The sequence below is a fragment of the Mytilus trossulus genome, chromosome 5 (genome assembly GCF_036588685.1).
Source record: "Mytilus trossulus isolate FHL-02 chromosome 5, PNRI_Mtr1.1.1.hap1, whole genome shotgun sequence".
Classification (NCBI taxonomy): Eukaryota; Metazoa; Mollusca; class Bivalvia; order Mytilida; family Mytilidae; genus Mytilus; species Mytilus trossulus.
In genome coordinates, this window is record NC_086377.1 from 15,342,626 (window position 1) to 15,355,587 (window position 12,962).

General features: G+C 31.9%; 1 protein-coding gene across 1 annotated transcript; it reads right to left on the reverse strand.

Moving 5' to 3' along the window:
* Positions 1-2,693: 2,693 nt before the first annotated feature.
* LOC134718572 (GTPase IMAP family member 4-like) lies at positions 2,694-12,336 on the reverse strand. Its single transcript, XM_063581181.1, has 3 exons — positions 11,911-12,336; positions 9,853-10,008; positions 2,694-3,984 (listed from the first exon to the last, which is right to left on the reverse strand). The coding sequence occupies exons 1-3, from the start codon at positions 12,089-12,091 to the stop codon at positions 2,726-2,728; spliced, it is 1,596 nt and encodes a 531-aa protein (XP_063437251.1). The 5' UTR covers positions 12,092-12,336; the 3' UTR covers positions 2,694-2,725.
* Positions 12,337-12,962: the final 626 nt, after the last annotated feature.

Sequence of the window (12,962 nt, forward strand, 5' to 3'; positions counted from 1 at the left end):
CAAAAGCTTTTATTGACACTACATGAATAAACCCAGACGCTTCTAAATATCTGGCAAACAACATCCTTAATGTTTAACAAATTTATAAATCATCAAATATACATAGCTTGCAGTTTCTTTCTCCACTTTAACACCAAGAACGAACAGATAACTCATACCCTTTCTAAGGAAGGAGTTGTGCTAATAAGGCATATTCTATTTTCTCCTGGTCAAAGGAGTCAGTCTTTTAGTCATTGTTTGTAGTTGGTTGCAGTCTGCTATATCTATGGGTTTTTTTTTCATTTTCATTTTTTTTTTGTCTTCAATCAGACATCTTTTTTCTGTTTATTTGTTTCACTTTTTGTCATATTAGGGCTTATTATAACTAACACTACGGTATGTATGAGGTTTGTTAAGTGGAAAGGTCGTAGTAACTCTACGCCATTTAGCCAGTGTTGGATAATTGTCTCATTGGCAATTACTCATTTCACATAAACACACTGATTGACAAACATACGGACGGACGGACGAATATGATTATTCATCGATTTTTTTTTATGACTGATATACCCATATTTGACTATTTTATTTATTGTGTCTGTTTATTTAACGCATCAGTGTAAATATAACGGAATTTGATGAGACTGTCATTAAAGTGAGAGGGTTAGCGCTATAGAACCAGGTTTAATCTACCATTTTCTACATTTGAAAATGCCTGTACCAAGTCAGGAATATGACAGTTCTTGTCCATTCGTTTTGTTATTTGATTTTGCCATGTGATTAGGCCAAATAAAAAAGCATGTGTGTTTCCTGTTTCCCTACCTACCCTATATTTTAAGCTTAGAAAAAGCCTACCCTAAAGTTTTTTTGGTCATTTTTCAATAAGCACTGTTAAAGTCAGGATTTCTCTCCCATAGACTCAATGTAAAAAAAAATGGTAAAATAAAAAAAAATCCCTACCTACCTACCCTATTTTTTTCAAAGATGAAACAGGAAACACACATATTATTTTATTTGGCCTTATGGACTTTCCGAATTGATTTTCCTCTAAGTTCAGTATTTTTGTGATTTTACTTTTTTTTATACACTTCGGTGTTTTTAAATGAAACAGATAATTTGGAGGCTTAACTGATTTAATAGATAAAACCATTCACACATCCTAGCATTTATAACAGCAATATATTACAACATGTACAAGTTAAGTAATACTAATACAAACGTTTAAATAAAGCAATTGAATCTTTCAATTAAAATCTTCCTTCTTTATATAATTCATTCAATGTATACAGGGGAAAAGAAATACTTGAACCAGATTTCCACTTACGTATCGATACTACAAAAGGGGGTGTAGTTAAAATAGATGTTTGTTTAAAAATTAGATTTTTTAAATTGAAACAATTATCTAATTTTCATTATAATAACCTATGGAGCCCACATACTTCAAAGTTATGTATAGTCTTATCGGGAGAGGAATTTGTATAATCGATAGCTCAACAGTTTCCAATTCTAATATTATGCTATATTTACGGGTATCTGTTATCAGCCCATGGTCAAAACAAAACAAAATCCACTTTGAACCAGTTTTCAACTAGTGTATCGCTTATATGTGATACTACGGAAGGGGCGTCGTTAAATTCAAATAAAGATTGGACGTTGGTATAAAAAGGACAGTGTTTTCTATTAAACAGTTACCTACTTCAGCCATTGATATCGTTTAATTTTCAATATGACTACTTTTGAAGCACATACTTCATACTTATGAATATTTTTATCGAGAGAGGAATAAGTAAAAGCGAAAGCTGCCCTGTTTCCAATCCTGATATTTGTTTTCATTATGTCAACCTTTAAAGCACACATTTCATAGTTATGTATTTTCTTATAGGGAGAGAAAATTTTTTTAAAGTGAAATCTTCCGCGTTTTAAATACTAATAGTTATGCTATATTTATGGGTATCAGTTTTCTAAACTCTAAGATTTATTTGACATAGAAATTATACTTTTTGAATTATTATTGATATTTAATTTTGCCATGTGACTATGGACATTCCGAATTGATTTTCCTCTAAGTTCAGTATTTTTGTGATTTTAATTTTTCCAATAGGCTAATATGCTGACATATCGGTAAGTATGTCAATAAAATGAGAAACTACTGTAGGGAAATGAAAATCTAAAAATGAATGACAGCGAACAAAATGAAAATAAAAATGCGGAAAAGACTTTGCTAGATTCAACAATGGAGATTTAATTTTTAGAAACATATCTTTCCTAGTAAACATTTTAACATAAATAATTAATAATTTGACGGTAGTTTTACCGTAATGTCAAAACATAACTTCTACAATGTACGTACAGGTATACAAATAGACAAACAAGGCGTATAAAGAGAACATGAAATCAAAACGGAAAATATCAGAACTTAAAGTGTCAAAAAGGAAAGCATACTGGCACAACTTTTCAAATACAAATATAAACATAAACTATGTTGTATCGATTTTTTTATGTACAAGTTTTGATCAAAACATGCATTGGTATGCGTAAATCGTCCGAGCAATTGGTTTGATGTTATCGGATAGAGGCAATGAGAGTTGCTAATGTTCAAAATTTACACATGCTTATTTCTCTCTCACACACATATATATATATATATATATATACACACCGTTTTGTTCTCTTACACAAACACGTATGCGTGTTCATGATAGAAATAGAACATTCCAAAAATGTACACATAACAGAAAATGCGACTTCAAATCAAATTGCTAAAAAAATTGATAGCCTTACTGAGGAATGTTTTTCCAACGTTTTTTAGTGAATCCAAAAGTTCTGCAAAAATGTTTGGGGATTTGTTTTCGACGTCATCGCGTGCCTTTTGTCTTGCAGTTTTTTCATCAAGATGTCCTCTTGGATAAGAACCCATGGATGATCCTCTCCCCTTTTCTTTTCGTTTTTGTTTGATTCCGTGGTTGGCTCTTTCTAAATCGGAAAGCATCAATAGTCGTTGACGTTCTTTTTGTTGTAGCTGCTGATTAAGAAGAACTTCACGCCTGCGCAGTGCTGCGATTCTTTCAGATAATTGTCGGTTCTCACCCTCGTCCATTTCTCCTTGACTGATCTCCTTTTGTTGCTGAATTCGTACCATTTCCATCTGTAAAGTTTGTTTCTCTTTCTCGGAGTAATCTTTTTCCCAATGCATTCTTGCCATTCTATCTTCTAGTTTAGATCTTTCATTGGTCAGAGCATGAATATCTTGGTCAAAATCGTTATGTAGTTTACGTCTCTCGCGTTCTTGGTTTTGTTCGAATTCTGCCCTAATTTGTTCCATGCGTCTTGCCAATACATCTTCGGCAGCAGCATACATCTCATTAGTATAACATACTCCGCCATTTTTCTCCACCATGTCGTCTATTTTTGCAATAAGTTCATTAACTTTATTCTTCTTTTCAGATTCGTCAGCAATGTTGTTAACACAAATATATCTGTTCTCACATTTGTGTACAAGCTCTTTTAGTTCAGATGGAGCAGTTTGTAGAAATTCTTCTATGGTCTTCTGTTCTTGTTTTAACCTATCTTCACCGGTAAAAACTATCATCATATACCTGATGACGTCCTTCCCAAAATGTTGTATAAAATGTTGGACTGTATCCTGTTCTTCTTTAGTATATCGTCCGATTGCGATTACGAGTAGAACAGCGTGAGGGCCAGGTGACGTCATACCAACACATTTTGATATCTCGCGCGTGACTTCAAAATTTAAATGGTTTGTATCAAATAACCCTGGTGTGTCAGCGACTAAAAGAAGTCTATTTCCATGATAACTTTCTCCCCGGCTACAATTGACAGTCACTGATGATCCGGAGACCATTGCTATAAACTTGCTTTCTCCTAGAATTGTGTTACCAGTGGCACTCTTTCCGCTTCCGGTTCGACCAACTAGCACCATTCGTACTTCTCCACCATCTTCGGCACAATCCGTTTCTATGTCACTTCGACTCACAGATCGACTTGCTAAAAAGAAAATACTTAGAGTAAAAATAAATACGCTGACAAAAATAATTTAAAAATGGAGAACAATTTAATGTGGTATGATGCTTACATCTTCTTCAGAATAGTGAATGGCACTTAATATTTAAAACAAAAAAGGCAATAATAACAGTAAAATGTAGCTTCAAGTTTTTACCTTTTTAGACTAATTTTACTTACACATTAATTATACTATATATTCATTTTCATGGAGCAGCTGTATTAATTTATTGAACGGATGAATGCATGATATAAATAAACGGGTGAATACATGAAATAACAAAACGAATGAATACATGACAACTGATATATGTGATAAACAGACCTGCAACAGACATATTAGCTAAAGTAATTGTCACTGTTCTCTCAACTCAACAGTAGTTTTAGATAAAAGTCGCTTAATTAAAAATATGTGCGTCGTGTCTTAATTCCCTCACACAACATTAAACTATCAATAACAAAAACGGACGGAAATACCAGTCTCTTTAGTTTCAGTTCTTTTATCTTCCTTAAAGCTAATCATATAAATAAATATATATATACATATGACGCATGAATCACGAGATAGTTCGATAAATTATCTTAAAATCTTTTCAAGGAAAATGTTAAATCCAAACTATTTATAGACTCACTGAAATTAGAATGCATTGTTTTCTATATACATAGATGTTTAAAACAAATACTTGTATATTTTTATTCCAAAAATCTAAATTTTATACGTTGTAAACGAAAAAATGAAAAGATAGTTATCTCAAGCTATATTTAAATGTATTTATCTTTTGCTTCTGTCACTGTGTGAATAGTTGGAAAGTGTTCGGACCCAAATGGTCCCTTTTCTTGTCAATTAATTATTGTCTTTTTGACCATAATGTAATTGCACTATTGTTCTAGTATTAAAATATCTGCTTTAGAGAACTGATTTCAAGGTACAATTGTGTATGAACAAACGAAGATGTGTTGTTTATCTGAGTGAAACAACAACATATCGACAAAATATAAGGCCAAGATATCAGTGTGTAGTCGTGAACATTATTTCAGAATGTTATGCTTCTTTTTGTAAATCCATTGGGTCGTAAAAGCGTTGACCGAAGTACATTTTGTATGAACCGCGGCAGCGCTTTATTCTAAAAATGTGTACACGGTCAACGCTAGGACAACACTATGAAATGACTAAAAGAAGCATTCAATACTTATCATTACATTTGCTTGCTATGATCATGAAAACATGAATACAATCATGTTTTTCATTTATTTATCTGTGCACTTTATTGTAAAGGTTCATGTCAACATGAATGTAAATGTCAGAATGACGATAAATTGTTCTTTGCCAATAAGAATAACGTATTATAATGAAACATTCATCTAATGAAATTATAGCAGCTTAAACATATTTTATTGTTAAAAAAAGGACAAATGGATTATACACAAGTTATTCAATTTGGTAAGGTCTTCTATACATTAAAATAGAACATTAGTTAATGATCTAAACGTACATAAAAACCGGCAGTTAAAACAGTAGAGAGTAAATGTACAGAACTCAAAGGCAAATTAAAAAATAGGGAAGTCCATCATAAATTAGCTGAGGGTGTAACAAACAATATGTTTTCTCAGAATCAAAACAAATTATTTTTTTCTCCAAAAAATGGAAACAAATTTTGTTTTCCAAAAAAAAACATAGCCCCCCCCCCCCCCCGAAAATCAGTCGTTGCTGCCTTACATGTTTAATCAAACGTTAGACTATATCAACCATTCAACCAATAACAAATTATGAGAGGTGGAGAGGGATAAGGGATGACGACTATGCAAAATTTTCATGCATGTTCAGGGCGATTTTAGATTGTTATTTATTTACTCATTTTGTTCTTAATACTGTTTAATTAGAATTCAATGAGTGCATTTATTATTGCGAATCCGTAAAACAACAAGGGGAAATGTGAAATCTAAATAATACGATTGGAATAGTTGCATGAAGTATAATCACTTTTGAAATTATGACTACACGTATTTATTATTTCGAACCGGATACATTATTTTTATTGATAAAAACTTCGTAATAATTTATGAATTTACACAGAACCATTATATTTTATAAACAAAAAGTTCACGTTGTTGCTTATAAATCAGATAATAAAGACAAGTTAGTTGTACAGCAATTCATTTTGTCATACAACAGCAGTGACAATGTACCAATTTAATGCAGAGAAATAGGCAGATGGAGGTGTAGATTTTTTTAATTAAGGCATCTGGAAAATTTAAGACAATGACACTATTCCTGTGTTATTAAAACAAATTTCTAATGTATTATTAAAACAAATTTCTAATGTATATTCTCAGGAGTCTCTGGCCTTTGTTAGTCCTGTATTATTTTATTTTTTGTTTCTTGTGTAGAGTTTGGAAATTAGTATGGCGTTCATTATCACTGAACTAGAATATATTTGTTTAGGGGCCAGCTGAAGGACGCCTCCGGGTGTGGGAATTTCTCGCTACATTGAAGACCTGTTGGTGACCTTCTGTAGTTGTATTTTCTATGGTCGGGTTGTTGTCTCTTTGACACATTCCCCATTTCCATTCTCAATTTTATTAGACGCCACCATCTCATGTCTTCGTATCTGACGTCACTCATGCAGAAGAGTAAATATAATACTTTAAACATCCTGATGTTATGAGGTAATAATTAAAATCGTATACTATCACGAGTATATTCAGAAGTTTGGGAACTTCCGTTTGCAAACTTACATTTCCGTATATTGATATTTATTGTCGAGAGCAAAAAGAGAATGTTTTAGGGAAGGTATTAAGATGATGTTTTTAATGAATGTATCGATATGTCATGATATATAATAAATGTTCATGTTAACAACATTAACTATCATGTGTTAACCCAGAATTTGAGAACAGTTTACAGACTTAATTTCCTTATAATCGAGTATATTCGAGCTTCGCTCTCACCCATTTGGAATTTATAGACCCCCGTATATATCGTATACATCATTAGAATGGCGGGTCCTGGGGTTGGACCCACACTTTTTTTTGCCGATCAATGCATTGGAATGGGAGCATATAGTTGGAACCCCCCTTTTTAAAATGGCTGGATCCGCGCCTGCATTAGCACACTATGTAACTAATAATATATATTTTTAATTAAATAGCAGAAAATACTAATGAATGTTTTAAGAAATTGCTTTAAATGAGCAAAATCAAGTATCGAGTAGACAAAAGTAAAACAGGTACATGTATATTGTTAAACACGAAAACGATAAATGCATAAAATATTTGTGACATTTCTTGTAAATCAAACAATGATATCTTAATCTTTAAGTTATTCATATTTTTTTCACATGTACTTGAATATAGTTTTATGAAAAGTTAAATATCTTTTCCATCCTTATACGTCATTTAGTATTGAACAAAGATACCAGGAAACTAATAATGTTTACTTTCAATATTTATGGAATATGGTTAAGTATTTAACTGATTATCTTAATTCATTCATTTAAGATTAACACCCACTGAAATAAAAACTAAAATAAAATAGAAACTTCCGTTTAACTGAACTCCCAGTCAATAGTTCATCAACTATTTCCGTACTATTTAAACTTTTACACGCCTATCGATACATACTTCACGTTATTAATAGAGTTCGCTACCTTTTCTCGTCCGGGTGGGTTTTTTTTGCGCATTGTATATACATACCCATATCATGAACGAATGTAAAACAAAAGGAAAGTTGTGGCCTTCACGTTAGGGTGCAGCAGCTAAAAACTTGATAAAAATTAACCTATAATTTCAAGCTCTCACTCAACCTGAGTCTAGAAGAGTATACATTAGTAGAGGCGTATTTAGACTTTTTGGGAAAAAATTTGGTTGCTTATATTGGGAATCACTGAAGGGTGACTGGAGCGGCCCCCTCTTAGGCAGTCAGTGGGCCCCACTTATGAAAAGTTCTAGATCCGCCAGTGATTACGGTCTGAATGAAAGGATTTTCATTTCTGTATTCTATATTTTCAATATCAACTTTTCTTTTACATTTAGCCATTATTATCTTTTCTTAATATTTTAGCACCTAATTATTAGATTTTTTTTTACAGTCAATTGCATTAAGTGTGAATGGACAAAAATAAACTAGTACAGGGAAAAGGGCGAACGTAATAAGAATTCAGAATATTACAATTTAGAAAAATGAAAGAAAAAGGACATATAGCTTTGAAAATAAAAGAACCCCAAAAAAAGATGCCTCGCCCGTCCATGACTCTTGTATGCTTCGTGAATAGATACATTATTACAGGTTGTTCTGAGTTAACTTGGAGAAACAATACAAAACTATGACATAAAAGATTGAATGAAATTTTTCCACATAATAATCATAAAAGAACAATTGTCCAATTTTATTTTCAATGCACATATTTTTAATTATATGTTGTTATTAATCTTTGATTTAAATTGTACATGAGAAGCGCAAAAGGACGGAGGCACAGATACAGATACAAGATCGCACACCTTAACCCCCCCTTTTCACCCTCTAAAAACAAACAAAAAACAAATGTGCGTTACTATTACTATTACTTTATACATTTTCCAACGTAGGCATACATTATCAAAGAGAAAAGAAACATTTTAAACCGGATACGGGACGGACAAATTATCATTCGGACAGGAAAACATAATATTTGCTATTATTGTTTGAAGAGTGTACAAAGAAAGAAAACTTCCTTTCTGTTATTATTCACGCTCCATGTTTCAAGTTGCTGACCTTAAAAATTATTTAGCTTATTTCTATAAACGATTAATATCTTCTTCCTCTTTAAAAAAAAAAAGACGACTTTTTCAATATAATAAATCATTTTCTGCTTAAAACGTCGATCTTTATTGATATTGAATATTATGTTGAATGCAGGTGGTCAAGAACTTAGAAAATATCGAAATACATCTTTTTCTATTATCTCTGAAAAAAAATGTCCTGTCAACATTCAAGTCTTTCTAAAATTACTTGTCAGGATTATTTTAATAGGGTCATTATAGACAAATCCCAAACAGATATTTGTTTTAACCTTTTTTTCAAATAACGTTTCTCAAAGCCCCCTCCCCCTTTCCCCCCTCCACATGAAGCTCAGAATTCACTACGAATCATTATTGATAGATAAGCTAAATAGTTGGTATCTGTTTTATAACATACAAATGCACGGTTTTAAATTACACGGTGTAATTTATAATAACCGCAAGCGCTTTGGTGCGTTGGGAATGGATCGTCAATTTTTTACTAATTCATTTTCGGTTTAGTCTTTATTCTTTGGTTAACATTCGTTATTATTGTAACTCATTTTCACTTATTTGATATGTTCTAGCCCTTCTCTATACGATTTAACAATAAAAGTAATTTAGATTTGATACCCCTCTTTTTTCCATAATAGCTTAACAATAACGGTATACTAGTAATTTATATATGATGGGCTAAAATGGACAATAAAAATAAAGGGCATGATATATGTATAGAAACTACTTCTATTGTTAAATTATGGAAATTAGCAAGAACACATAACATATAAAGCATGTTAAGTGAGAAAAAAAATATATCATTAAGAAGTTTTTTTCTATTCTTGATCATTTTTGCTGTAAGATTTGACCCATAATCTCCTCAATTCGGTAAACGATCCATACCTTTACATATACATGTAGACTCGGTGACACATATAGGGTTACTCGTCTTCATAAAAAAAAAGATGTTGTATGATTGCCAATGAGACAAAACTTCACAAGACACACAGAAATTAACAGCAATAGGTCACCTTACGGCCTTCAACAATGAAAAAAACACCATACCACATAGTATATTATAAAGTGTAGGAAGATACTAACCTGTGGCATAACCCGTTGACATGTTTTGTACTGGAGGTTTTGATGGTGTCAGCACTGGTGTCTGGGATTTCCGTATCGACTCTGATTTTGAAATTTCACACATTTCACATGCTGTTGATACAGAATTGTGAAAGGTACAATCACTGCATGTCCAATCTGAAAACGAATGAAAATGAATGTAAATCACTCTTCTAAATCAAAACACTAGTTCCTTTGTTGAAAAACAAGATTTTATCTGAAGTGTTTCAGCACCATCAACAATGTAAACATCACATGTAAGGGATATAAATAGTCAAAATAAAACAATGGTCTTAAAAAGTTCTCGGAAATAACAAAGATATCTCTGGACAGAAAACAAAGGAGGTAGCAGGAAATATAAACTATTTGCTAGTTTCATTTCTCGATTTTATTTAGATAAGACCGTTGGTTTTCCCGTTAGAATGGTTTCATACGAGTAGTTTTGGGGGCCCTTTATAGCTTGCTGTTTAGTGTTGAAAGCCGTACCTTTACCTATAATCATTTACTTTTAAATAAATACATTGTTATTTGGATGGAGAGTTGTCTCATTGGCACTCATACCACATCTTCCTATATCTATCAGACTCAACTTAAATGCCTTTATTTGGCAAAAATATGTTACTATAAGTTTGATCATCTAGGGTTTTTGGCCTATTTGATTACTTTATAGTGATTATAAAAATTTTGATTACAAGTACCAGACCAATATTTGATAATCTAGGACTGTTTATAACGATTATTTGATTATCTTGTTAAAAAATAATTTAATGAGTATATAATTGTAGTGGCAACAAATAAAGTATTTGTAATGTTTATGTGATTACTTAGGCAGCCCCATGAGGAGCCTCATCTTAAACGATACTGGGTGCTTCGCAGAATTGTACATTACTAGTCCAGTCAATACAGTGGATAAACTCAAAGTACATGTAATTGCAACAGTAATTGTTTTTTTTTTATTTTATTATTTGCACATTACTAAAGAAGCACCATGAAAAAGTCGGACAAAATCGGAAAATGGGAAAGTGTTATAATTTCGCCTTCTTTTTTCATGATACCTTGTTCAATAGTCACAGCTACATGGCAATCAATAGTTGTTGATCAAGTCTTAAGTATTCATTTTATTAACATTTTTAAAAATCATAGAAATAAGAAGATGTGGCATGAGTGCCAAGAAACAACTCTCTGTCCAAGTACAGTATGTAAAAAGTGAATCCAACTATAGGTCAAAGTTCGGCATTCGACGCGGAGATTCATCAGTGAGTCTCTTTTCAAAAGTAGCACGAAATGAACTTACAAGATAAAATAACATTTAGAATTATATTTTCGGTATTCATGCCGGTTTTAAATACATTATTATTCAAATATAACCTTCTCCTGGCGATGATATTCAATATGTAAATAAGAAGATGTGGTAGTATTGCCGATCATAAAATTGTCCACCAGAGACCACGCAACGTAGATATTCAAACAACTTTCTACAGGTCACCGCACGTAAATTATATGGATACCAACATCCACCAGTATATAGAAAGAAGAAGATGTGGTACATATATGAGTGCATGTACATGTATTACACGGGATTATGGTTTTAGTGTGACCTGTAGGGGCCTTTACCTATTGTCTTCATCTTAAATTAAATTTGTGAAGCATGTACCTTTTTTTTTCATTTTAAAAAGTAATATGACAGAGATGTATAACAACGTCAATTGGAAAGGAACTTAACAAAATAATACCTTGGAGTTCATTAAAAACACGTTTTTTAAATAAACAAAACATATCCCAATCACCGAAAAAACTACAAAAACAACCAACCAACAAATTGAACAAATTCCAAACAATACAACATTCGGCAAAAAACACTACGTCAAAGATTGGAGACACATTTCATTTCTAATTACAATGTCAATACAATCATAGCAATGGTCCAAAGATGGACTAAGCAAACTGTCGGTCGCTGCAAATTAAATGTTTCATCTAGATTCTAAATCAAACTGACAATAACAAAATAAATTAAAAAGAACATAAATTTGATGAACATACCTTTGTCTGAAGTCGGATCTGATCCTGGATAATTAAGTTCCGAGCTAGCGCCATTTTGGTCCATGCCATTATTATCAGGATAAGTTAATACTGCATTAGGATTTCTGAAGTGACACTTAGGACATATATCGACTTCTGCTTTATTTAACCAGGTACAAGACGAACATTCCCAGTCAGCCATGTTGTAAAGAACACAGCCTCTTTCTCGTCACAAAGACATGTATGACAATGGCCGATCAAGCGAACACTTTTAAGTGTTTTAATAAATCAATTCTTTATCCTTTACTTATATACTCAGCGATGACTAAAATAGCAACTGAAATTATTATCTATTGTGTCGTAATACTGATTTGTCATAATATTTTCCTCGTAAGTAATTATAACGGTTATTTCCATTTCTGTAACCCTCTTGTAGAAATATGATATATATTAACAGTAAGCCAAAGTTCATCTTATGGCCTCTTCAGGGGAAATTTCAGAAACTCTTTTTTTTTCATAGATATTCCTATATAGTTCTGCTATGTTTTGGCAGCATATACATTGTATTACGTATTAAATTTGATTTAATCACAAATATGTAAACTAAATACGTATGAATTTAATTGTTGTGTTTTGAATATTCCATCAACCCTCGTCGAACCTCTAAGTTTTTCGTCCCATGCAAATTAATACATTGGTAATTTCCACAGATTAAAAATATATAAATGAAACTTTAGCTTTCACGTGGCAACATTCGCATTCTAAAGCACATTGTATGTTACTCCAACACACAAGTATCATGATGCGAAACTTAAAGATTGTAAACATGGTAAAAGTGAAGCCAATCATAGCCAATTAACACATAGTACTAGTGAAATACAAAGTTCGATTAGGTTTAGTTTTTTACGTAATTTTGTAATGACAATAAATTGTGAAAGGTAATAGATTTATACGTACAGGACATATTTGGGGCAAATTATGTAAATAAACTGAGGAAATAATATTTATTTCAATATGTCTATTTCCCTTAACATAATGCGTTGTTTTATATATTTGAGGTATTATATCGATAT

Coding starts and splice junctions, on each gene's coding strand:
- LOC134718572 (XM_063581181.1), bottom strand. CDS start 12,091: ATGGCTGACTGGGAATGTTCGTCTTGTACCTGGTTAAATAAAGCAGAA. Junction 10,009..11,910: donor AGATCCGACTTCAGACAAAG/GTATGTTCATCA, acceptor ATTCGTTTTCAG/ATTGGACATGCAGTGATTGT. Junction 3,985..9,852: donor GTCAACGGGTTATGCCACAG/GTTAGTATCTTC, acceptor TTTTCTTTTTAG/CAAGTCGATCTGTGAGTCGA.